The 22517-nt window shown below is 43.5% G+C and overlaps 2 protein-coding genes across 3 annotated transcripts in view; one reads left to right on the top strand and one right to left on the bottom strand.

Annotated features, from left to right (window-relative positions):
• PI4KA (phosphatidylinositol 4-kinase alpha) overlaps positions 1–22517 on the top strand; it is a 98546-nt gene that overhangs the window by 36512 nt on the left and 39517 nt on the right. Inside the window, exons 20-24 of the mRNA XM_060269495.2 lie at positions 15426–15534; positions 17114–17250; positions 18571–18704; positions 20272–20354; positions 21175–21245. Coding sequence (XP_060125478.1) covers positions 15426–15534; positions 17114–17250; positions 18571–18704; positions 20272–20354; positions 21175–21245 — 534 coding nt within the window. The remainder of the gene's footprint in view (positions 1–15425; positions 15535–17113; positions 17251–18570; positions 18705–20271; positions 20355–21174; positions 21246–22517) is intronic.
• On the bottom strand, positions 1263–18237 carry SERPIND1 (serpin family D member 1). 2 transcript variants are annotated; one of them, XM_035097534.3, is made up of 5 exons: positions 18063–18237; positions 7309–8192; positions 5636–5909; positions 4462–4606; positions 1263–2759 (listed from the first exon to the last, which is right to left on the bottom strand). In XM_035097534.3, the coding sequence occupies exons 2-5, from the start codon at positions 8174–8176 to the stop codon at positions 2568–2570; spliced, it is 1479 nt and encodes a 492-aa protein (XP_034953425.3). In that variant the 5' UTR covers positions 8177–8192; positions 18063–18237; the 3' UTR covers positions 1263–2567. The 2 variants fall into 2 exon arrangements, with proteins under 2 accessions (XP_034953425.3, XP_034953424.3); XM_035097533.3 differs by lacking the exon at positions 18063–18237 and adding an exon at positions 11588–11660.

Below are 22517 nucleotides of genomic sequence, written 5' to 3'. Positions count from 1 at the left end.
CAAGAGTTCCCAGCTCCTATTGCAAGTGCTTTTATGCTTAGCCTTTTTTTTAAAAAAGGTTGCTAGCTAGGAATTGATCTGTTTCCGGAAAGGGGGCGGGGAGTGCTCTTCAAAATGGCCACTTGACATGCAGCATCTTATATACCTGGCATGGGGAACCTGTGGCCCTCCAGATGTTGCTGAACCACAACTTATTTCCTCCTTGGCCATAACATCTGGAGGACCAAAGCTTCCCCATTCTTGATACATGCTAAAACCCAGCTCAGGCACTGAGGTATAATTGGTAGGGCCAGTGGGAAATAAGACAGGATGGTATCCGCATTCTTGGGAGGAATGCGAGATTTTCAGAGGTGTGGGGGACGGACCCAAAGCAGCTCAGTGATGACAGAGTGGCCACAAAATCCAGTGTGTCTGGAGCAGTCAGTGAACCATAGGAGATTGGAATAGAGTGCCCTAAAAGATGGCATGGCTTGTGGCCTGGAACACAGAATTCAAGTACTCTGTGCCACACCATTTTGTTGCAGGTCTTCTTGCTTTTCCAACAGGGAGATGATTTATGCAAAAGGGGATGGGGAAGCATGTAGTCTTCTTCTGAAGAACATATGAACTCATCTCTTGATGCGGGAATGTGTTTGGGAGCTGATGAGCACATGCAACAAAATAGAAACTTCTTTACACAGATCTTTGTGTGCAGTTTGGTACACATTCTCCCCCACCCTCAAATATAGAAATTACTTCAATACAGAAGTTTCATGTATGAAATGCTTTTTTAAAATTGTTTTTATAAAATATTTTCTCGGATTACAGTGAAATCTTTTTTTAAATGAGTCGTACCTAGGAAGTCAAACGGAATCCGTTTCAGAAATCCGTTCGACTTCCAAAATGTTCAGAAACCAAGGCGCGGCTTCCGATTGGCTGCAGGAAGCTCCTGCAGCCAATCAGAAGCCATGGAAGCCACGTTGGACATTCGGGTTCCAAAGAACGTTTGCAAACCAGAACACTCATTTCTGGGTTTGCGGCGTTCGGGAGCCAAAACGTGAGTCACAAGGTGTTCGACTTCCGAGGTATGACTGTACTTGCTTATAAGGCTTTCAGCCCTGTTTCCTCCATCCATCCTCTTTCTTGCTGGTACCTCCCCAAATTGCTGCCCCAAACTGAGCCCTTTAGAATGTGGTTTTAGTGGCTGCAGATGTAGGATAGAATTTTCTTATACAAAAGTCACCTTACACTGCCAGCAAAGAAACCTGCATGCAGCATCCAAATTCAAGATTCCAGCACAACCTTTTATTAAATATGCAATAACTTTATAATTATGTTGATACTCCCAGAGATAATGGAAACTTTTTTGTATCAAGCATTCTCATAACTCCAGGTATACACCTCTTTAAAAAACAATATAGGAACAATCTCTGCATGTGTACATGATTGCTTGTACTTTAGTTAGTACCTCTCTGGGTTGCATAAATGTCAGTACAACAACTATGCTGTTCAAAGTGCAGATTTGTTCTTGCTTTCGACAGGTAGCGTAGTTACAGAGTGAAAGTAAGTGTTTGTGTTCTTGCAAAACGATACTGTCTGCCCTGTATGGATTCCTCAAATAATGCAGCCGAGTTCATGCTCTTTCTGTTCAACCCTAAACTGACTTTAGTAGGAGAGGAGTATTGGTAGTAGAATGGCATGCATAAGGCCCCATGTTAAATCCCTGCCATAGCCACTTCAAAAGCATTTTGAGCAGCAGTTCCTTCTCTGTTTGAGAACTTAGGGGAGGCGTGGGAAACCTTTGGCCCCCCAAAAGCTGCTGAACTACAAATCCCAACAGCCTCAGTAAGCGTGGTCAATTGCCAGGGTTTGTGGGAGTTGTAGTTCAGCAAGATATGGACAGAGGTTCCCCAAAAAGTGTAATACTTTTTCTTCTCTTTTACGCTGTTAAACCTTCCCGATGGTATACGGACAACTTCCACTCTCTGCATTTTCTTCAGTCAAGCTGATGAGGAATCCTATTTCTCCCTAGATCTTTGCACATTCTCTCTCCTCACCCACAAAGAATTCATGTAGCATCCTTCTGTTTCACCAAGTTTTAAATGAAACTCAATTCAATATTCCCGATGAGTATTTTGTATTGCTCTTGTCAAACATTAATGGTTCTTTTACAATTAAAGTTTAAAATCTCTTTGGCCAACTGGGAAGAACATAGACAGCATCCATTTTTAGTAACTGAAAAGCTGTTGTTGTTAATAATCTGACTTTTTGAAGCTCACTGGAGCTAATTTTTATTCACCCTTCAGGCAGCATGAAAATGTTCTCCAAGATGCAAAGAGAATGCCTCTGACCTCCAGGTAGCTTTGGATGAAATATACCAGCGTGTTTTTAGTACTTTGCAGCAATATTTTCCCTTACAAATTGTAATTAAATAATATATCGCTGTGGTTCTGATTCGGTAGCCTTGCATTTTTCACACGATAGCGCTTACGACTAACACAGACACTTAATTGGCATATAAAAATGGTTCTATTTAAGACGCATTAAGGTTGCCTAGATGTACCTATCTCGAAAGCTCGTCTCTTCTTTTACAACTTGTTTGGGTTGACGACTCGGCCCATGAAAAGCAAGCAGTTGGTGCGGTGCTCATAGATGAGAAAGATAAAAGGACGGTCAACAATGAAGCGAATTTGAGCTGAAAGGGGCATGAAGGCTACTGTGGTCACAGATGCCGCCTCGGTGCCTTCTTCATTCACTGTAATAGTTCCCTGGTGATTGAACTGTAAAAAAAAGAAGGGGGAAATTATGGAGCACAAGCATGCAGTAGAAGACCAAACACCATGTCTTGGATACCTTAACATTACAAAGGCCTGGCCAAGCCACAACCATCTCTATGACCTTTAGCTCAGTCATTCCTGTGGCTTCCATTTATTCTGCTTTGGGGATGTTATTGAGTTGTCCCCTTTCTTAAATGGGTCATAATCCAATCAGTCATTGGCACCATCATGACTAGAAACTGATGTATTGGAATGATTGCAGATGGTTGGGGAGCCAGGGCTCCTGAGATGGTTGCCCACAGATAACCAAGAGCCCAGCAAGTTGCCTTAAACAAGGTCTGATTTGAACTTATGCCTTCAATAGAACGGAGAATTTCTGATCCTCCAGATTTTGGACTCCTATCAGCCCTGGCCATCCTGGCTGATGGTCAGGGATGCTGAGAGTGATAGTCGAACAGCATCTGGAGGGCTGCAGCTTTGTTAGATCTGATTTCTTGCCTGTTATCCAATATTCTCTGCTGACAGGTCTTTCCAGGATCTCTTTTCCATCACCCGTTTGCTAGGCTCACCTGCTTCCTAAAGGTCAAAGCATGAGTTGCATCTCAAGCACTTTCCTGTCTTCTGCCTCAGCTTATTGGTACCACATTTCTGATGAAGGGGTGCTCTGGAATCTTGTTGGGTGGGTAAATTAGATTTCCTTTGTGTTAGGGAGACTCTGGGCTGCTGGGTGGCAAAGATGTGAATAGGGGAAGCACCCAGCCGAAATCTGAGTCTCTCTTCTGCCGGGTACTTAAGGGGAAGCTATTCATGTGTCTTCCCACTATTCATGTGTCTGAGACTTAAGGAGTCTCAAAGCGGCTAACAGTCTCTTTTCCTTTCCCTTCCCCCCCCACAACAAACACTCTGTGAGGTGAGTGAGGCTGAGAGACTTCAGAGGTCACCCAGCAGCTACATGTGGAGGAGCGGGGAATCGAACCCGGTTCACCAGATTACGAGTCTACCGCCCTTAACCACAACACCACGCTGTCAGGGTTGTCTGGGTGTCTCATTTACTGTATGTTTTGGAAGGTTTGTTTGTTGGCTATGCACTTGGACAGTGCCTTCATTTAGACACAGGGAGCACCTGCAACAAAATCAGTCATTAATACTTTATCTACTGTGTGTTGTATCCAGCTAACCTTTGCTCTGAATAGACCCACTCAAATGAATGGGCCCAAGTTAGCCATGCCCATTCATTTCAATAGGTCCATCCTGAGCGTGACTAATGCCGGATACAGCCGCAAATATTTTGGAAAGCTGTTTGCTTGCTTTACATTTGAACACCTCTTAAGATGCCCTAACCTCATTTTGCACGATGGTTTCTGAAATGAAGGAGCAGGTTTTCATCCATGTTTGGGTGTTGTTGGATGCCATTTTGAATCAAGATGGCAGACTGAACCTTTCAGAACTGCACTTTTTCTGGTTTCTTAAGAATTCCCAAGCAATACTGGGCCCAAGTTTGCATAAAAGGGAAGATGCAAGTGAGAGGAGCCAAACAATTTCTCTTTACCTGCATAAATAACTTTTCCTCTACGCTCACTCTGAAGCAATAGAGCAAAGAGAAAGGTGCTGAGGGGGAGGATGGTTTTGCTCCAATGTGCTTTATTTTGTCGGTTATGCAATGCCATCCTTGAGAGGAAGATCAGGTTGTGCTAAAGCTAGTTACCTTCTCAATGTTGATTCTCTCTTCCGATATCCCAGAATAGTTGCCATTATGGGTGAACAGCTCATTTACTCCCAGTTTTTTCAGATACTCGATCAAGTCATAGCTCTTCTCCAGCTTAAATTTAGGTAGCATTATTTCTCTCGTTCTAGGGAGAGCAAGACAACGTCACAGGCTTTAATTGACTCAAGCCAAGGGTTTAGAACAGTTCTTAATCCATGTTACGCAGTGTTGGAGCCTCTTGTCATACAGAGTTTAAATTATACTGTAGCACGCCTGCCTTGCACAGTGTGACTAGTTCTTTGATATACATTAGTTTCCTCTTTTAGTAGCATCCCCTTTGGAGCTGTAGCATTGAGTCTGTTGGCTAGATGGATAAGGACCAGAAGGGTGTTTTTGAACTCCTGGGCAGGACCAAGGAATTGAAAGCTCTTCCTAATTTCCTACTCTTCCCCCCACCCCCACCCCATTTGTGATCATACTCCACTTGAATTGAGTTGTGCTATGTCAGGCTTCCTCAACCTCAGCCCTCTAGAGGTTTTGAGACTACAGTTCCCACCATCCCTGACCACAGTCCTGCTAGCTAGGGATCGTGGGAGTTGTAGGCCAAAAACATCTGGAGGGCCGAGGTTGAGGAAGCCTGTGCTAAGTTATTCAGCTAAGCTAGACTCAGAGTAGATCCACTTGTTGTATCCAGTGTTCAACTTACTCAGAGTAGACCCACTGAAATTAAAATACCTAGTTTGCCATGTCCATTATTTTCAATGGGCCTACTCTGCATGAGTTCAACATTGGATACAGCCCAGTTACAGCAGTTTGGCTACGACAGCGTTGGACGGTTTTGATGCAGAGGGCCTTCTCGGTGGTGGCGCCTGCCCTGTGGAACGCCCTCCCATCAGATGTCAAAGAGAAAAACAGCTACCAGATTTTTAGAAGACATCTGAAGGCAGCCCTGTTTAGGGAGGCTTTTAATGTTTAATTGTTTTATTTCATTTTTCTGTTGTAAGCCGCCCAGAGTGGCTGGGGAAACCCAGCCAGATGGGTGGGGTATAAATAATAAATTATTATTATTATTATTATTATTATTATTATTATTATTATTATATCACATAGGCTATTCATATGATGCAGCAAAAGGTCATCAGGAAAGAAACAAAACCCCGAGTAAAGGAATTACCTGTTAGTCATGCTCTCCTGCCACTTCTCTACCAGCTGAGGAGTCAGTTGCTTCTCTAGTGTCCTCATGCTGGACGGCTTATACGGCAGTACAATCAACATGCTGATGTTGCCCACGTATGGCAGCTGGAGCACCCCGCAATCTAGCTCATGATCTACAGTGGCCAGGAAATTGGCCTTTGTCTGCATCATGGAAACTTTCACAGTCTCTTTCTCGTTCAAGCGGAATGTGTGTTTGCGCGTCATTTCCACGGGAAACTTATTTTCCCAGGTTCCTGTCAACACAAAAGAAAACTTAACTACATAAAATGTAGCTTGGGAAGGAAAAAGAGTTACTATTTGGTATAATTTCAGGTATTTCTGAATATAAAAATATAAGCTTTGGCACTTCCAAGGAAGGTCGCTGTGCATTTTGAGAGGTGGCACACTTTTTTCTAATTAACATGATTAAATGAAGGCTTCAACACATGGAGGGCAATTCAAGCAGGGGTTGTTATGTCCTGCCTTCAGGCTCAGAGACAGTACAAGTTTCTGGAGAGCAACAACTGTTAAACCATAGTTTGTTTTACTGTGATGTGTGAGCAAGGCCTAAATGCCCATCCTGTCCAGCATTCTGATCACCACTTTGGCCAAATGCCTCTAGCAATCCCACAAGCAAGACCTGAAGGCCTCGTTCACACATCACAGTAAGTCCAAATTATGGCTAGCCAGGACTGCACTGCTTCATCCCTGGTCCTTCAGCCAGGCTTGGCTTAGAACATTGTCCAAACCCTGAATTGTACCTAAGGTCTCTCTACTCCTTAACCATGATCTGTAGCTAAGGATTGATCTTAACCATGATCTAGGTTTAGGTGACACACTGAGTCAAACTGACCCTTGACAAAGAAAAAGGGTGTGGACTCCTTACTGGGAGCTGGCATGTTTGCCTCTTTGGCTCACAAGATCTGATCTAGCAGGGCTTTTAAGATATAGTTCTGACAAATCGATATGTTTATTAGCTCCTCCCTTTTTAAAAGAACAGCCAGCTCCTTTGCTGTAAGTACTTGGCATCAAATGTATTCTGCAGGGTACCACTCATCGTTGCTCATGATCGATGAATGCAGCTGAATGAGTAATCTGCACATACTGCTGGCTATATCAAAGGTGGAGCCATAAGCAGCTAATTTCCAAACTGTGCTAGTTTGCTGCAGCAAAAGCAGCTAAGTATATTTTGGCACCTTGAAGAAGAATAAAACTATTATGACATAAGCTTTCATGGACTAGAGTAGTCCGCTTCATCAGATATATGGTGTGTAATCCTCAGTATATATACATGTGGGGACGATGGGGATGTTAAAAGTTGGAATTAAATGGAAATGAAATACAAAAAGTAAAGTACGTGGCAGTTCACTTAGCGCTTGGAATGTGTGCCAATATCAGCAGTGAAACAGCAGCCATATTTGGTCCTCTTAACCTGATGTAACCTTTGATTGTTTATGTCCTCAATATGTTTTAAGAGTTGCCTGTTTTTAAAGACGAGAGGATTGCAGTTGCAAAAACCAAGGCTGACAATGATCACTTGCCTAGTCACACTTTTTTCTTTTTTATGTAGTTGCTAGGATTCTCTTTGGTAATCTCTTAGTTTATGCATTTGTACTTGGGTGAAATTGCCATCGCTTCGTTTTGTTTCTTTACCTTTAAAGTACAAGCAGTTGAGGACCATCATGATGGTGGTTGGGGGTACGTTCACCAGCGCCTCCTTTATCAATCCCTTGGTGAGCTTCAAAATACGCTGGTTGGCTTTCGAGATGAAGGTCGGATCTGAGAAGTCGGCCAGTTGAGCCTCAGCAAAATAGTGCCTCTTCATGCTGTCTTTGAATTCACTGAGGACAGAGAATTGTTTCTGAATATAAAGGTCATTGACTGACCTGAGTGTGTAGCCAAAATTCCTCCTGAAGAGCCGGTGGGTGAGTTTCTGGAAGAGGTTGTGAATGGTCGTAATGTCGTATTTGGAGCTGGCATTGACAAACTCGGTGAAGCCAAGGGAATCCCACACTTCCTCCTGCGTCTGACCTTTCAGTCCCAATGAAATCATAGCCATGGCCGTGGAAATTCCAACTGGAGCCAAAAGGATGTTCTCTGAGGTGTTGGCTTTCTCCTTCAGACTCCGGTAAAGGTTGAAGGCAAAGTTTGCATTGAGGATATTTAGGCGCTGGATTCTGGTTTTCCCTTGGAAAAGTTTAAGAATATTCCCTTGTTTGAACTCGGAGGTGATATCTGGATCGATGATGTCAACATCGTCGTAATCTTCCCTGAACAAAGTTTCAAAGTCAAGATAGTCTTCCTCTTCATCACCTTCAGTACTCAAGTCATTGGTCACCGTATTCTCCTGGTGAAACTCGGGCGAGAGATTGGCCACGCTAAGAGTCCCATTGTTGTGGAGCCCACGAGGATTGATAGACTGAACGCTGAGTTGTTCGAAATGCTCTTGCAAACCTTTGATGCCACACAATGCAAGTGTTACTGTGAGGGAGAGGAAAGCCGAGTGCAGCAGCAGCTTCATCTTCACAACCGAGACACTGGAAGGTTCAAAACATCACAGTTAGACACTCTGGAACTAGAAAGCTTTTAGGAAGCTTGCTTGGGAATCGGTTTCCCTTTGCGAAGGCTGTGATTGGATTGCACAATGGGAGGAACATAGGAACCTAGAAAGGTGGTTTATGCCAGACCAGACTCTTTGTCCATCAAGCCCAGTCTTAGGGATGAGGGAAGAAAATTCTATTCAGTTTGTATTTAAAGGCAAACCCAGCAAATCCTCGCTTTTCAAAACAATATGCAAACCAAAAAGCAGACATCCCTCAAAAATTTGCACTCCTTTATATTTTGCACTGCAATTCTCCAGCCAAGTAATGAGTTCTCAGTTGCATATACTAGGGTAAAGTGTGAAAATTGTATACAAAGATGCATTCTGTGAGCGGAAATTGCTTGCAAAAATATGTGTGAGAGCCAAAACTGCACACAAAAATGTGTTTATTAGGAGTAAATTGCACTAAAATCCTGTTGAAATTTCATTAGGAAAACAAACTCATGAAGTGTGAAAATGTGAAGGACTGAATTTAATATTGTAAAAATGAGAAACTTGGAGAACAGACGTTGACATGTTTATCCATCCCTAAGCCCAGTTTTGTGTGTCCTCTTCCGACCTGCAGTAGTTCTTTGGCAGAGATATTTCTCATCATGAGATTGATGGGATATGCTGGGGTCAGGAGCCTAGATTTTGATGGGGGTGGGTGGATTCTGCCAGTTGTAACCAACCCTGCTGGCTCAATGAGAGCTCAGGGAACAATGGTTGCTAGTCGGGCTGAATTGTATATATTGAGCTAATAAGCCAATGACTTGACTGCAGGCATCTACCGGTAGTTTATTTGAAATAGAGCTAGGATATCAACACGAAGCCATGCAGCACCTTGTAATTGCAGGCATATTTTACCGAAATGGAGTGATGCACAGATGCATCTGGATATTAGCTTACCTTAAAACAACAACAACAACAACAACAACAACAACCAGACCAGAAATTCATCATTCACATCTTCAAGGCTCAATAAGGGCTAATTACTTTGCATCTGCCGAATGAGCAAAAACAAATTATAGATGCTTTTTATAAATTGGAAACGGGGTTGGCTTCCCAGAATATAGCACACAGTTAAGCAAACAGCTGATTCAATGCCCAGGAAAACATGAACAAGCACCAATCACATCGGACGGGAGGGAGACAATGAAGGGTAATGTCAAACACCTATTGAGGCTGTGGATTAAAAGTCACTAGTGCAAGCTGTAATTCAGCTTTAAATACTGCAGAAATCTCCGAACTTTTCCAAAAGGTATTTCCTTTATAATTACAGGCTCTAATCAGTAGAAAGGTTGCAAAGACCCTTCTGTCGCCTTGGGCCAAAGTTCCCATATACGACTGGCAGGTGGCCCATTTTAGTCAGTATCTTAGGAGAGTGTACAGTACCCATAATCCCTTGTGTGCATCTGACTTGAGGCAGTAACGTACATTGGCTGTTTACAACACACACAAAAACCAGCTGGAAGAAGGGCACACCTTCCCAAGCAATCTATGCATTGAGAACTGGAGTTCTGTAACAGAACCTACAGAGTGCAGTTGTAAAGTTTTCCATTTAATGCGGGCATAACTATTTCATCCTAGCAGCCTTGTGCCTGAGATTACTTGCGAATGCTAAGAAACCCAAACATCAGGGCAGTTTTGAAGGGTTCAGTCTGCCATCTGGATTCAAAATGTTCTAGCCCAGGGGTCAGCAAACTTTTTCAGCAGGGGGCCGGTCCACTGTCCCTCAGACCTTGTGGGCAGGGCGGCGGACTATATTTTGGAGAAGAAGAAAACAACGAATTCCTATGCCCCACAAATAACCCAGAGATGCATTTTACATAAAAGGACACATTCTACTCATGTAAAAACATGCTGAATCCAGGACTCATCCGCGGGCCGGATTTAGAAGGTGGTTGGGCTGGATCCGGCCCCTCGGCCTTAGTTTGCCTATCCATGTTCTAGCCAAACATAGATGAAAAGCTGCTGCTTGATCTCAGGAGCTGTCGTGCAAAACTTTCTTATGATATCTTAAGAGATGTCCAAATTCAGAGTGAGCAAACAACATTCTGTTATACATATATGCTTGTAGCCCAGTGGTAGTCACACTCAGGGTAGACCTAATGAAATGAATGGATGTGGCTAACTTGGGTCCATGGATTTCAGTGGGTCCACTCTGGGGATAGGTTATCTGGATACAACACGAAGCAGATAAAGTATTCAATGACCAATTTTGTTGAAAGTGTTCACTGTGTTTAAATAATGGGATTCATAATAAGTAAATGTAATGAAGTTAAAATTAATTAGATCTGCTTTGGATGCATATGCTGTATTTGCTCAAATGTAATGCACACTTTTTTTTTTGCCAATAACGTTACGGAAATTAGGGTGCACATTAGATTTGATGGTGCATTTACATTTGCCAGCAAACACCTTTTTGGTTTCAAGGCTTTGAAAATTAAGGTGCGCAGTAGATTCGATGGAACATTACATTCAAGTAAATATGGTATATGGAAAGGTTATATATATATAGATAGATAGATAGATAGATAGATAGATAGATGAGGAATTGGTGTTGGCTCTTAGAAGAAAGGGTGAGAAGTATAGATAATCCAGAGAAATTTGTATATGCATGCAAAACTCTCTCTCCCTACATGTTTGTACACGCATATACACACAAAGAGAAACAAACAATGGTGTTGGGAATTGTAATTGAATGTTACAATCTTCTAGCGGTTTCTTGGGCGGCTAATACTTCTCACTACCTTACCTTTTTTGAGGGGGTGGCATTTCAGGGGGTGTAGGATGTTGTCACCAGGAGGGGAGCTGGTAAGCCTTTGCATTTGTGCAGAACTAGTCATTATTTTCTCTGGATCAACACCTCTGCATTTGTTGAGGATTATTCCTCCCCGCTTTAACAATAAATCCAAAGCAAAGCCCAACCTCTAACAACCAGCAATTACATGAATGAATTTCAGAAGAACAAAGATTCTGATATCCTCTCACTGCAGACCCGTTCAACCCCTGTACTAGAGAAGGGCAACTGCTTTATAGCACAATCCTATGCATGTTTACTCAGAAGTAAGTCCCATTGTGTCCACTGAAGCTTACTTCTCAGTAAGTGTGTTTAGGATTGCTGTCTTAGTCTTTCTGTCGTTTTGCTCCAGCTGTAAATTTTTGAATGCTTGCTTGATCATCTGTTGCATTAGAGTTGCCATTAATAAAGTTGCAGGTGTTTTCTGGTCTTTTCAAGCTATGCCTCTTTTGGGGGTTCATGCATTGTTCTGCCCGTCTCCTTTAGTCCAGAAATACCTTTTTTTATATAGAGTTAATTAATCTCCAAAAGGGAGAAATACTTCTTACCTCCTCTGTCGCCAAACAGTACGATCTGAAGAGCAACTCAAATAAAGAGGACGAAAATGTTTGACTGTGAACTTTGGTGTATGGGTATGTGCTAAAGTAAATAGGCTGTAAATCAATCACTTCTAAGTTTATCTTGTCAGCTAAAATCCCTCTAGTTCATTTGCCGCCTCTGCTGATTGATCTTCTGCTCTTTCGAATGCTCACATTTTATTTTAGTTTTAGAAGCAAGGGCAAAAAAACCTCCAGATCTTTGCCTTGCTATACATTGTGACACATTGTGGGGTCTTTGACAGCTCTTAATGATCCAGCTGGACAAAAGTGGAAAGGACCTAACAGAAGCAGAAGACATCAAGAAGAGGTGGCAAGAATACACAGAGGAATTATACCAGAAAGATATGGAGGTCTCGTACACCCCAGGTAGTGTGGTTGCTGACCTTGAGCCAGACATCCTGGAGAGTGAAGTCAAATGGGCCTTAGAAAGCACTGCTAATACCAAGGCCAGTGGAAGTGATGATATTCCAGCTGAACTATTTAAAAATTTAAAAGATGATGCTGGAAAACTCGGCAGTGGCCAGAGGATTGGAGATCAGTCTACATCCCAATCCCTAAGAAGGGCAGTGCCAAAGAATGCTCCAACTACCGCACAATTGCGCTCATTTCACACACTAGCAAGGTTATGCTTAAAACTCTACAAGGCAGGCTTAAGCAGTATGAGGAACTAGAATTCCCATAAGTGCAAGCTGGATTTCGAAGGGGCAGAGGAACCAGAGACCAAATTGCAAACATGCGCTGGATTATGGAGAAAGCTAGAGAGTTCCAGAAAAACATCTACTTCTGCTTCATCGACTACGCAAAAGCATTTGACTGTGTTGACCACAGCAAACTATGGCAAGTTCTTAAAGCAATGGGAGTGCCTGATCATCTCATCTGTCTCCTGAGAAATCTCTTTGTGGGACAAGAAGCTACAGTTAGAACTGGATATGGAATAACTGATTGGTTCAAAATTGGGAAAGGAGTACGACAAGGTTGTATATTGTCTCCCTGCTTATTTAACTTATATGCAGAATTCATCATGCGAAAAGCTGGGCTGGATGAATCCCAAGCCGGAATTAAGATTGCTGGAAGAAATATCAACAACCTCAGATATGCTGATGACACAACCTTGATGGCAGAAAGTGAGGAGGAATTAAAGAACCTTTTAATGAGGGTGAAAGAGGAGAGCGCAAAATATGGTCTGACGCTCAACATCAAAAAAACTAAGATCATGGCCACTGGTCCCATCACCTCCTGGCAAATAGAAGGGGAAGAAATGGAGGCAGTGAGAGATTTTACCTTCTTGGGTTCCATGATCACTGCACATGGTGACAGCAGTCACGAAATTAAAAGATGCCTGCTTCTTGGGAGAAAAGCAATGACAAACCTAGACAGCATCTTAAAAAACAGAGACATCACCTTGCCAACAAAGGTCCGTATAGTTAAAGCTATGGTTTTCCCAGTAGTGATTTATGGAAGTGAGAGCTGGACCATAAAGAAGGCTGATCGTCGAAGAATTTATGCTTTTGAATTATGGTGCTGGAGGAGACTCTTGAGAGTCCCATGGACTGCAAGAAGATCAACCCTATCTAACCTGAAGGAAATCAGCCCTGAGTGCTCACTGGAAGGACAGATCGTGAAGCTGAGGCTCCAATACTTTGGCCACCTCATGAGAAGAGTCCCTGGAAAAGACCCTGATGTTGGGAAAGATGGAGGGCACAAGGAGAAGGAGACGACAGAGGACGAGATGGTTGGATAGTGTTCTTGAAGCCACCAACATGAGTCTGACCAAACTGCGGGAGGCAGTGGAAGACAGGAGTGCCTGGTGTTCTCTGGTCCATGGGGTCACAAAGAGTCGGACACGACTGAACGACTAAACAACAACAACAATGATCTAGCAGGCTAAACCATTGTAATCCATGGCTTCTGCTGGAGTCACTGGCCATTTCATTTTCTTTGGCTGTAATGAGTCATTTTCAATGGTTCCATTATGAGGCCACCAGAGATGATTCTTAAGACCAGGAACCAGCATAATGTTCAGCATAGCTTTGGAATGGCATTCCCACATTCACATCGCCCCAGAATGCATATTGTCCCCATGACGATGGATCATTTTACATTGATCTCTTTCATGGCAAGTTGAATAAATAAAAATTAGAGGTGATGTGCAATCACCATTTCTTTTCTTATGCAGGTGAAAAGTTGAATCAGGGGAGGGCAATTTTGAGAAGAAAAGAACACCACACAAGGCTTATTTTGAGATTTTCAAACACCTAACAATTGTGGGATAGAGCCTAAAACTGATCACTTTGTTGTGATAAAAATAGTTAAGAGAATGTAAGCTTGTTAGCCAAGTGTCTCTTGCCTTTCTAAATTTTGTAGGCATTTTGATTGATGCCTTACATAGTTGAGCTGTCTTTGCTTGCACCTCCTAACTTATGAGCTACATTTTTAATTCCATAATCACCCTTAACATTTCAGAATTGATAGTGTTCAAACATGGAGAATGCAAGCCTTGGACTCTGAGTGATGTCATGTTGAAATAATTAACTGTTGCCTGCTTTCTCTGTAGCATCTATATTTAAGGTAATCTGCTTTGGGAACATAGGAAGCTGCCTTATATTGAGTCAGACCATTGGTGCATCAACTCAGTATTGTCTACAGTGATTGGCTGGGCATCTCCAGGATTTCAGCAAGGGCTGTCTCCCAGCCCTTATTTTGAGATGCCAGGCAGAAATTGAACACGATGATGATGATGATGATGATGATGATGATGATGATGATGATGTATAGCAGGGGTCAGCAAACGTTTTCAACAGGGGGCTGGTCCACTGTCCCTCAGACCTTGTGGCGGGCCGGACTCTATTTTGAAAAAAAATATGAACGAATTCCTATGCCCCACAAATAACCCAGAGATGCATTTTAAATAAAAGGACACATTCTACTCATGTAAAAACACCAGGCAGGCCCCACTAATAACCCGGAGATGCATTTCAAATAAAAGGACACATTCTACTGTACTCATATAAAAACATGCTGATTCCTGGACCGCCCACGGGCCGGATTTAGAAGGTGATTGGGCCGCATCCGGCCCCCGGGCCTTAGTTTGGGGACCCCTGATGTATAGTACTGTATTATTATATTATATTATATTATATTATATTATATTATATTATATTATATTATATTATATTATATTATATTATATTATATTTACCATCTGGTTGGGTTTGCCCCAACCACTCTGGGTGGTATGGACCCTCTGCAGGCAAAGCAGATGCTCTACAGCTAAGCTGCAGCCCTTCTCCAATAACATGGGTGTGTCTTGAAATGTATGTGCTTACGGCACTTGAGAGTCTTTGCTATAATTAACGTTGTGCTTTAAAATTGGAAACTTCTAGTTTTGTACTCTCAACAACTTTGTTGGGCAAGGGTGGTCCACCAGAAGATGTTGAACTGCAGCTCAGCTCAACAGGACACCCCCCCTGATCAGGGATATTGGGAGTTGTAGCCCCCACGACATCTGACGGCTCAGTGGCTCCCCATCTTTTCTGTAGAGTAACTGCTTCGTGTTGTTATTGTTGTTAACATTGTTACCATGAGTCACGGCAGAGATTGGACTCTTAATCCGGTGGACCACAATAGTTGATGGACTAATGTTGATTAGTATGATCTGCATTTTATTAGGTTGACGTCTAGGTGAGAAATCCAAGATCAGAAGTACCAGAATATCTACAGGCATATCATTGCATTTATGTTGTCAGATAGGTGGTTAACGTATTTTTCCTTCTATTTATTCCGCTAGCTTACAAGACGCTTGCCACCCATCAAGGAAGCTAAGCCCAGGTTACAGAAGCTCTTCCGCGACTTCTGGCTGTATTCGGTGCTTATGGGATTTGCTGTGGAAGGCTCAGGTACTCCAGAGATTCCTTTTTATTTGGACAGCCGCTTCTCAATGGAGAGGCAGGAAAATATGCCAAATAGCTGCCTGTTGCCACATTTAAAAGTTTTCATTTACCAGCGACTTCACTGCTGAAGAATTCCAGTGGTACCTCGCTAGACGAATGCCTGACAAGACGAATTTTTCGCAAGACGAATGCATTTTGCGATTTCAATGGAGACTCGCAAGACGAAGTTTCCTATGGCACGCTTCACAAGACGAATTTTTTTCGTCCCATAGGGTGCCTCGTAAGACTTTTTTATTCATTTTGCGAGGCACCCTATGGGAAACCGCACTTCAATGTGTTCCTATGGGAGCTGCTTCGCAAAACGAATTTTTCGCTATACGAAGCGACTCGCGGGACGAATTAAATTCGTCTTGCGAGGCACCACTGTATGCTAATTTGTTGCAGCAGCAGCAGCAGCAGCAGCAGCAATAAATATCCCAGCGGTACTGTCCTGTTGTGGTTGTGACAAGAAACCCACTAATGGCGATAGACTGAGCAGTCTATTTGAATGGATGTGGTCTATTTCTATACCATTTCAGTTTCACTGGTGCTCAGTTTTAAGTCCATTGGGTTCTGTCCTGCTGAGTTCTACCCATCACACCTGAACAGGCAAACTGTGTGGCTTCTTGTTTTTGTTTTTGCCTGCCCTCTAAAACCAGAGTCATAATCCAGCTGTTGCTCATGGTTTGGAGGTCAAATGGTGGTTTGTGACAAACAGGAGGAAATCTGATTGCATGAGGGGAGGAGGGAGCATAGGAGCCCAAGGCTCAGTCAAGTAACACCAAATTGCGACTGCATGCAAACCAAGCTTTGATCTTTTGGAAAGTGTTTCTAATAACAAAATTTAAAAAGCCTAGTGTGACTCAAACTAATTTTTGTTACTTTTACCTTTAATAAAAGTTCTTGGCACAATGGCACAGTTCTGGTCATATTGCCTAGAGATGATAATGATGATAATGATAATTGTTTATACCCCACCCCTTTGGGCGGCTCCCAACAGAATATTGTTACTAATAATAAAAGCGATTAAATATCAAACATCAAGAACTTCCCTAAACAGGGCTGCCTTCAGATGTCTTCTAAAAGTCAGATAGTTTTTATTTCCTTGACATCTGATGGGAGGGCATTCCACAGGGCGGGCGCCGCTACTGAGAAGGCCACTGGTCCTGTTAGCTAGGGATGATGGGAGTTGTAGTCCCAAAACATCTGGAGGGCCGAGTTTGCCTATGCCTGGAGAAGGCCCTCTGGTGGTTCCCTGTAACCTCACTTCTAGCATTGAAGGAACAGCCAGAAGGCCCTCGGCGCAGGACTTCAGTGTCCGGGCTGAACGATGGGGTTGGAGATGCTCTTTCAGGTACACAGGGCCGAGGCTGTTTAGGGCTTTAAAGATCAGTACCAACGCTTTGAATTGTGCTCAGAAATGTACTGGGAGCCAATGTAGGTCTTTCAGGACCGGTGTTATATGACCTTGGCAGCCACTCCCAGTCACCCGTCTAGCTGCCGCATTCTGGACCAGGTATAATGTTCTTTTGTCTCCAAATTTTAGGTCTTTGGCCAGAAGAGTGGTACGAGGGTGTTTGTGAGATAGCAACCAAGTCGCCGCTACTGACGTTTCCTAGCAAAGAACCTCTCCGCTCTGTTCTTCAGTACAACTCAGCTATGAAAAACGACACAGTCACTTCCGTAAGTCCTGCCCCCTTCTTTTCAGACCCTCATTAATGCACAGAGTGAATGGGGTGCTGAGATCATAGAAATACCCTCTTGTGTTATGCAGCTCCCACCTTAAAGAGAACAGAGGGGTTTTTTTTTTAAGGAGCAGCTTCACTGAAAGCCCAAGCAGAACTAAACATTATACAGGCTAGCGGTGCAGTGAGGGGTGTGGGTCTTTTGCAGGGGAGAATTGGCAGGAGGAAGAAGGGGTGCTTAAGCTTTCTCTGCCAGGACTCCTGCCAATGCTTCCAGTCTTAAAAACACCCAAAGGGAAGGGCATGTGGGAGAGAATCAGTAGGCAACCAGAGAGGTCAAAGCACTGTCTGCTGTTTCTCCCCACAAAGGCACTGCTGCCTGGCCTTAGTATTACAACGCAGTTATGGGTTTGGGAACCTGCAGATTGTCAGTACTTTGACCGGAGGAATTTAATCAAACCCTGGAAATGTAGTTTGCATGGTGGAATAAAGTGGAATAAAGCACCTGTTCCCCTAGCACAACAAATCCACTTTAAAACAGACAAACAGATTTTGCAGGTAGAAATGTGACAGGGAAATGCACCGAAGAGTGTGGAGTAAATGACTGATTGCAAACAAAACAGAATGGATGCCCAGTAAAGACTTAGACATTGTATAACCTCCGCCTAAGCAAACCAGGGTGAATGTCTGATAAAGAGGGGGTCTGGAGGGGTCCCATGTTAACCTCATAACATGTAGTTCTGCCCCAGGGGTATTAGTTGAGAGAGAGAGAGAGAGAGAGTCCTTGTTTTTCCTGCTTTTGATTCTTACCTGTCAAGACTTCTGAAGTTGTAGCAGACAGCAACTTGGTTTTGTATCTCCCTGGCCTTTCAGAAGTTATTTGCATCGATCCAATTTCCTGGTTCCCTCCCCATATCATAAGCTGTAGTGCTCCTCTGCTTGCTTGTGAGTGGAGCAGTTAGCTGCTTACTGCTTATGCTCTCACGATGGAAGAAAAATAAAAGCCGACACCCCGTGGGAATCTTTCTTTTTTTTGGCAGACTTCATCCTGACTTGTGATGAATCGCATCGAGCCGCATCAGCATTCTTGCATCTTGATACTTGTAAGCCAAACACATAGTGTTTGTCTTCTCTCAGGATGTGTTGTGAAACACTTTGAGCACTTTTCTGTATCCTGCAAAAGGATTTTTTTTATGCTTCCGTTATTTTAATTCCCTTTGCATAAAGTACAAAAGTAATGACTGTTCAGAGGAGTTCTACAGGTTAAGTAACTCATGTTTGGGGTAGCTGATGGTTGTTTTTCTTGTTTTGCTCTTAGGCTGAACTGAATGAGTTACGGAGCACCATCATCAATCTTTTGGATCCTCCTCCAGACGTATCTGCCCTGATCAATAAGCTGGACTTTGCCATGTCTACCTACCTGCTCTCTGTATACCGTCTAGAATGCATGAGGTAGCTTTTTAAGCCCTGCTTGTGATTTTGTAGTGCCCTGTTTGCTTGCCATAGAATCATAGAGTTGGAAGAGACCACAAGGGCCATCCAGTCCAACCCCCTGCCAAGCAGGAAACACCATCAAAGCATTCCTGACAGATGGCTGTCAAGCCTCTGCTTAAAGACCTCCGAAGAAGGAGACTCCACCACACTCCTTGGCGGCAAATTCCACTGTCCAACAGCTTTTACTATCAGGAAGTTCTTCCTAATGTTTAGGTGGAATCTTCTTTCTTGTAGCTTGAATCCATTGCTCCGTGTCCGCTTCTCTGGAGCAGCAGAAAACAACCTTTCACCCTCTTCTATATGACATCCTTTTATATATTTGAACATGGCTATCATATCACCCCTTAACCTTCTCTTCTCCAGGCTAAACATACCCAGCTCACTCCCTAAGCCGTTCCGCATAAGGCATCGTTTCCAGGCCTTTGACCATTTTGGTTGCCCTCCTCTGGACACGTTCCAGCTTGTTAGGATCCTTCTTGAACTGTGGTGCCGTGGTTTAGCATGAGCACACAAGCTCTGGGAGATGAGACCCCAGTCATTTTGCTTCTGCCCTGGACTGAGTTAAGCCATGGTTTGGCTTACTGTGCCGTCTGAACCTGGGCTTGTAGTTTAGTTCTCTTGGACGAACCACAGATTGTAAACCATAGGGCAGACCTTGGTTTACAGCCCATGGTTTGTCTGGGAAAGCTAAGCCATAAGCATGGGTTTGGACAACATGCTAAGACAATCTATGGCTTAGGTCAGTGTGGCACTTCAGCAAAATGACTGGGGAGGAATGAAGTGGCTGCCACCCCCCTCTCAGGGACCTTAGAAGCTTGCAGTTTTGTGCTACATCTTGGTTCGGCTTTGCATCATGTCCGAACCAATTTCTGGCATTTTATGCACTTTGTGCTATTTCCCCACTAATTCTTTAATCCTTTTTCAAACTGGGCAACTTAATGCAAATGGTTCAGCTGCGTCTCTAGTTTCTCCATTAAACAATTACAGCTGTGTGCAGGGAGTTTAGCCTTCCTAATCCAGCCTCATGAACCTTAGTTTTTTTTTAAAAAAAGTTTCCAATAATGGTAAGCAAAACAGGAACTTTTTTTTTTAACCCTGCCATGTAGCTGTAATGGGGGTTGGTGGTTTTGCAGAGGTTGTGGTTTGGTAGGGAAGGGATAAGCCTCTCAGTGTACTACTTTCTCTGTTAACAGTTTTCTCCCCCCCCCCCAAAAAAATCCCTGTGGCTATAATTAATTAAAGAAAAACATTAAGCTGTGCAATAAGCATGACATGAAATTTGACCCTAAGCTGGTGGCTATTGTCACATCTTATGCCAGTGAATGACATGATGAGTGCAAAATGGAAGGCAACTCCTGCAAGAGTTTTAGCTTTTAGCAGTTACATTTTAAAGCAAGGTTTCTTTCAGTTAGAATTCCACACCGTGTAAGGAAAAGACAGCTGTTTTCCGTGAATGGGCACTTTAAAAAAGCCTTCTTCACCTGTATTTCTATATCAAACTCATTTCTCATAATCTCTCTCCTAGGGTATTGCGTTCAACAGACCCAGATCGCTTCCAAGTGATGTTTTGTTACTTTGAGGATAAAGCTATTCAAAAAGACAAATCGGGTGAGTCTGTATATAGAATGTGTTTTACCTAAGGTAGACAGATTTGTGTCTGGCTGTAACAGAATCAAACGAACTTTTACCAGCTCTCATTTCATATAATTTAGCATAATTACTGGGTTACCTTTTTGGTGGCTTCCTTCCCCCAAGGGGTTAGGGGGGTCATTTTTGGTAGGGAAAGAGGGGTTTAAGCCCATCCCCCACATGCACAAAAATTGTGCAATTTCCCTTATGGTGGCTAGTTAAATAAATAAAAAATAGCATGTGCATCTTGTGTGTTTGTTTATGATACTCGTTTGCATCCTGCCTCTTCAGGAGCAAATCCTGCCTCTATCCAAATCCTCTTCAGGAGCAAATTCTGCCTCTATCCAAAGCAAATTCAAATATTTCAAATTGCAGCACTAAAATCATAATGAACAACATCATGACAAATTATCAAGATTTGTCCTCCCCCCTGGGCAGTGTGAGGTAGACAGGCTTGTGGGGAGAAGAGATTGTCCAGCTGTAACAGAAACAGGCCCCCAGTGTAGTCTTCACTTGCCTGCCTGTCTCCTGGAATATTTAGCATCAGGCAGTTGGTGGGAAATGGTTTTCATTCAATTAAAGTCACCTTTAATGGAGACTTGGAGGATTTAAAGGGCTAATGGAGGTTAGGCAGTAGTCCTTCATTAAGTCCGGGGGGAATGATTTTTAGGATGGAGGTGTGAGTGACACAAAAACCTCCCCCTTTAGCTCTACCGAGAAGGAAATCTGTCCCCCGAGTTTCAGGAGAAAATGGGTAAAAATAAGCACAGTCAACATTTCTTTTCCTTCCTCCTTTCAGGTATGATGCAGTGTGTCATAGCCGTAGCAGATAAGGTGTTTGAAGCCTTCCTCTGCATGATGGCTGACAAAGTAAGTTAACCAAGGGCAACGAGAAAACGCCTCCTTAGGTCAGCCCAAATCTAGAGTGGATTTGCAAATGTGGTGCAGAACAGGGGTGGGGAACCTGTGGCCCCCCTGATGTTGCTGGAGTACAGTTATTGTCATCCCTCACTGTGGCCTCTGCCAACTTAGGCCGATGGGAGGTGGAGTCTGACAACATCTGGACAGACACCAGTTCCCCATCCTTGACTTGGGTCTGCATCCAATTTCTCTGTCCGCTACGAAAGGACCCTTGTGCTAATGGATGGGTGAGTTTCAGCTGTGCACAGCAGAGGAACCCCAACGCAGCAGTGGCGCCTGCAACAGATTTAGCAATCTACCGTGCAACAAAGCTACCAGGCTAATGCGTTCCCTTGCACAATGTTTCAGCGGCACAAAACGTTTCGCCGGCATAACAAGTCTACCTCAAATTGACTTTAATAAGCGCTACATTGGATTGGGACACGGGTGACGCTGTGGGTTAAACCACAGAGCCTAGGGCTTGCCGATCAGAAGGTCGGCGGTTCGAATCCCTGCGACGGGTTGAGCTCCTGTTGCTCGGTCCCAGCTCCTGCCAACCTAGCAGTTTGAAAGCATGTCGAAAGTGCAAGTAGATAAATAGGTACCACTACAGTGGGAAGGTAAACAGCGTTTCCGTGTGCTGCTTTGGTTCGCCAGAAGCGGCTTTGTCATGCTGGCCACATGACCCGGAAGCTGTACGCTGGCTCCATCGGCCAATAGAGCGAGATGAGCGCCGCAACCCCAGAGTCGGTCACGACTGGACCTAATGGTCAGGGGTCCTTTTACCTTTAAATTGGATGCCACCCTGATGCACTTCCACGTTAAATCCTTAGGCTAGCAGATTGGCTCCTCTGCTTTTGCTCTGACACCTTGAAAAACTGTTGCATAGAAATGGCAGGTGGAACTTCCTTTAGTCCTTATTTGAAACCCGTCCTAAAAACCTTCAGAGTGGGTTTCTCCCTGCATTTAGAGCAAAGTGGATCCAGGAATAGAGGAGAACAATATGAGGGCATAGCTGCCAAGTTTTCGCTTTTCTCGCGAGGAAGCCTATTCAGCATAAGGGAAAATCCCTGTAAAAAAGGGATAACTTGGCAGCTATGTATGAGGGTCATTTCAGATTCAACACAGAACTGTGGCTTGGGTGGAACAACAAACCATAGTTTGCTGCTAGCCTAGAGAGGTTAGGCAGAGAATTGCAGCATAGTGAGGAAGGAGGAGGAGCATGAGCATGAATAATAATAT

This window comes from Zootoca vivipara, chromosome 16 (assembly GCF_965207765.1).
Source record: "Zootoca vivipara chromosome 16, rZooViv2.hap1.1, whole genome shotgun sequence".
In the NCBI taxonomy this organism is placed as follows: domain Eukaryota; kingdom Metazoa; phylum Chordata; class Lepidosauria; order Squamata; family Lacertidae; genus Zootoca; species Zootoca vivipara.
Note: the sequence above shows the minus strand (reverse complement) of the source record. Positions and strands in the feature narration are given on the sequence as shown.

Bases quoted from the DNA above. Each gene is read 5' to 3' on its own strand.
- SERPIND1 (XM_035097534.3), bottom strand. From the start codon at position 8,176: ATGAAGCTGCTGCTGCACTCGGCTTTCCTCTCCCTCACAGTAACACTT. The intron at 4,607-5,635 runs GTAATTCCTTTA...TGCTCTCCCTAG, and splicing joins CAGGAGAGCATGACTAACAG to AACGAGAGAAATAATGCTAC. The intron at 2,760-4,461 runs GTAACTAGCTTT...TTTTTTTTACAG, and splicing joins AGAGAATCAACATTGAGAAG to TTCAATCACCAGGGAACTAT.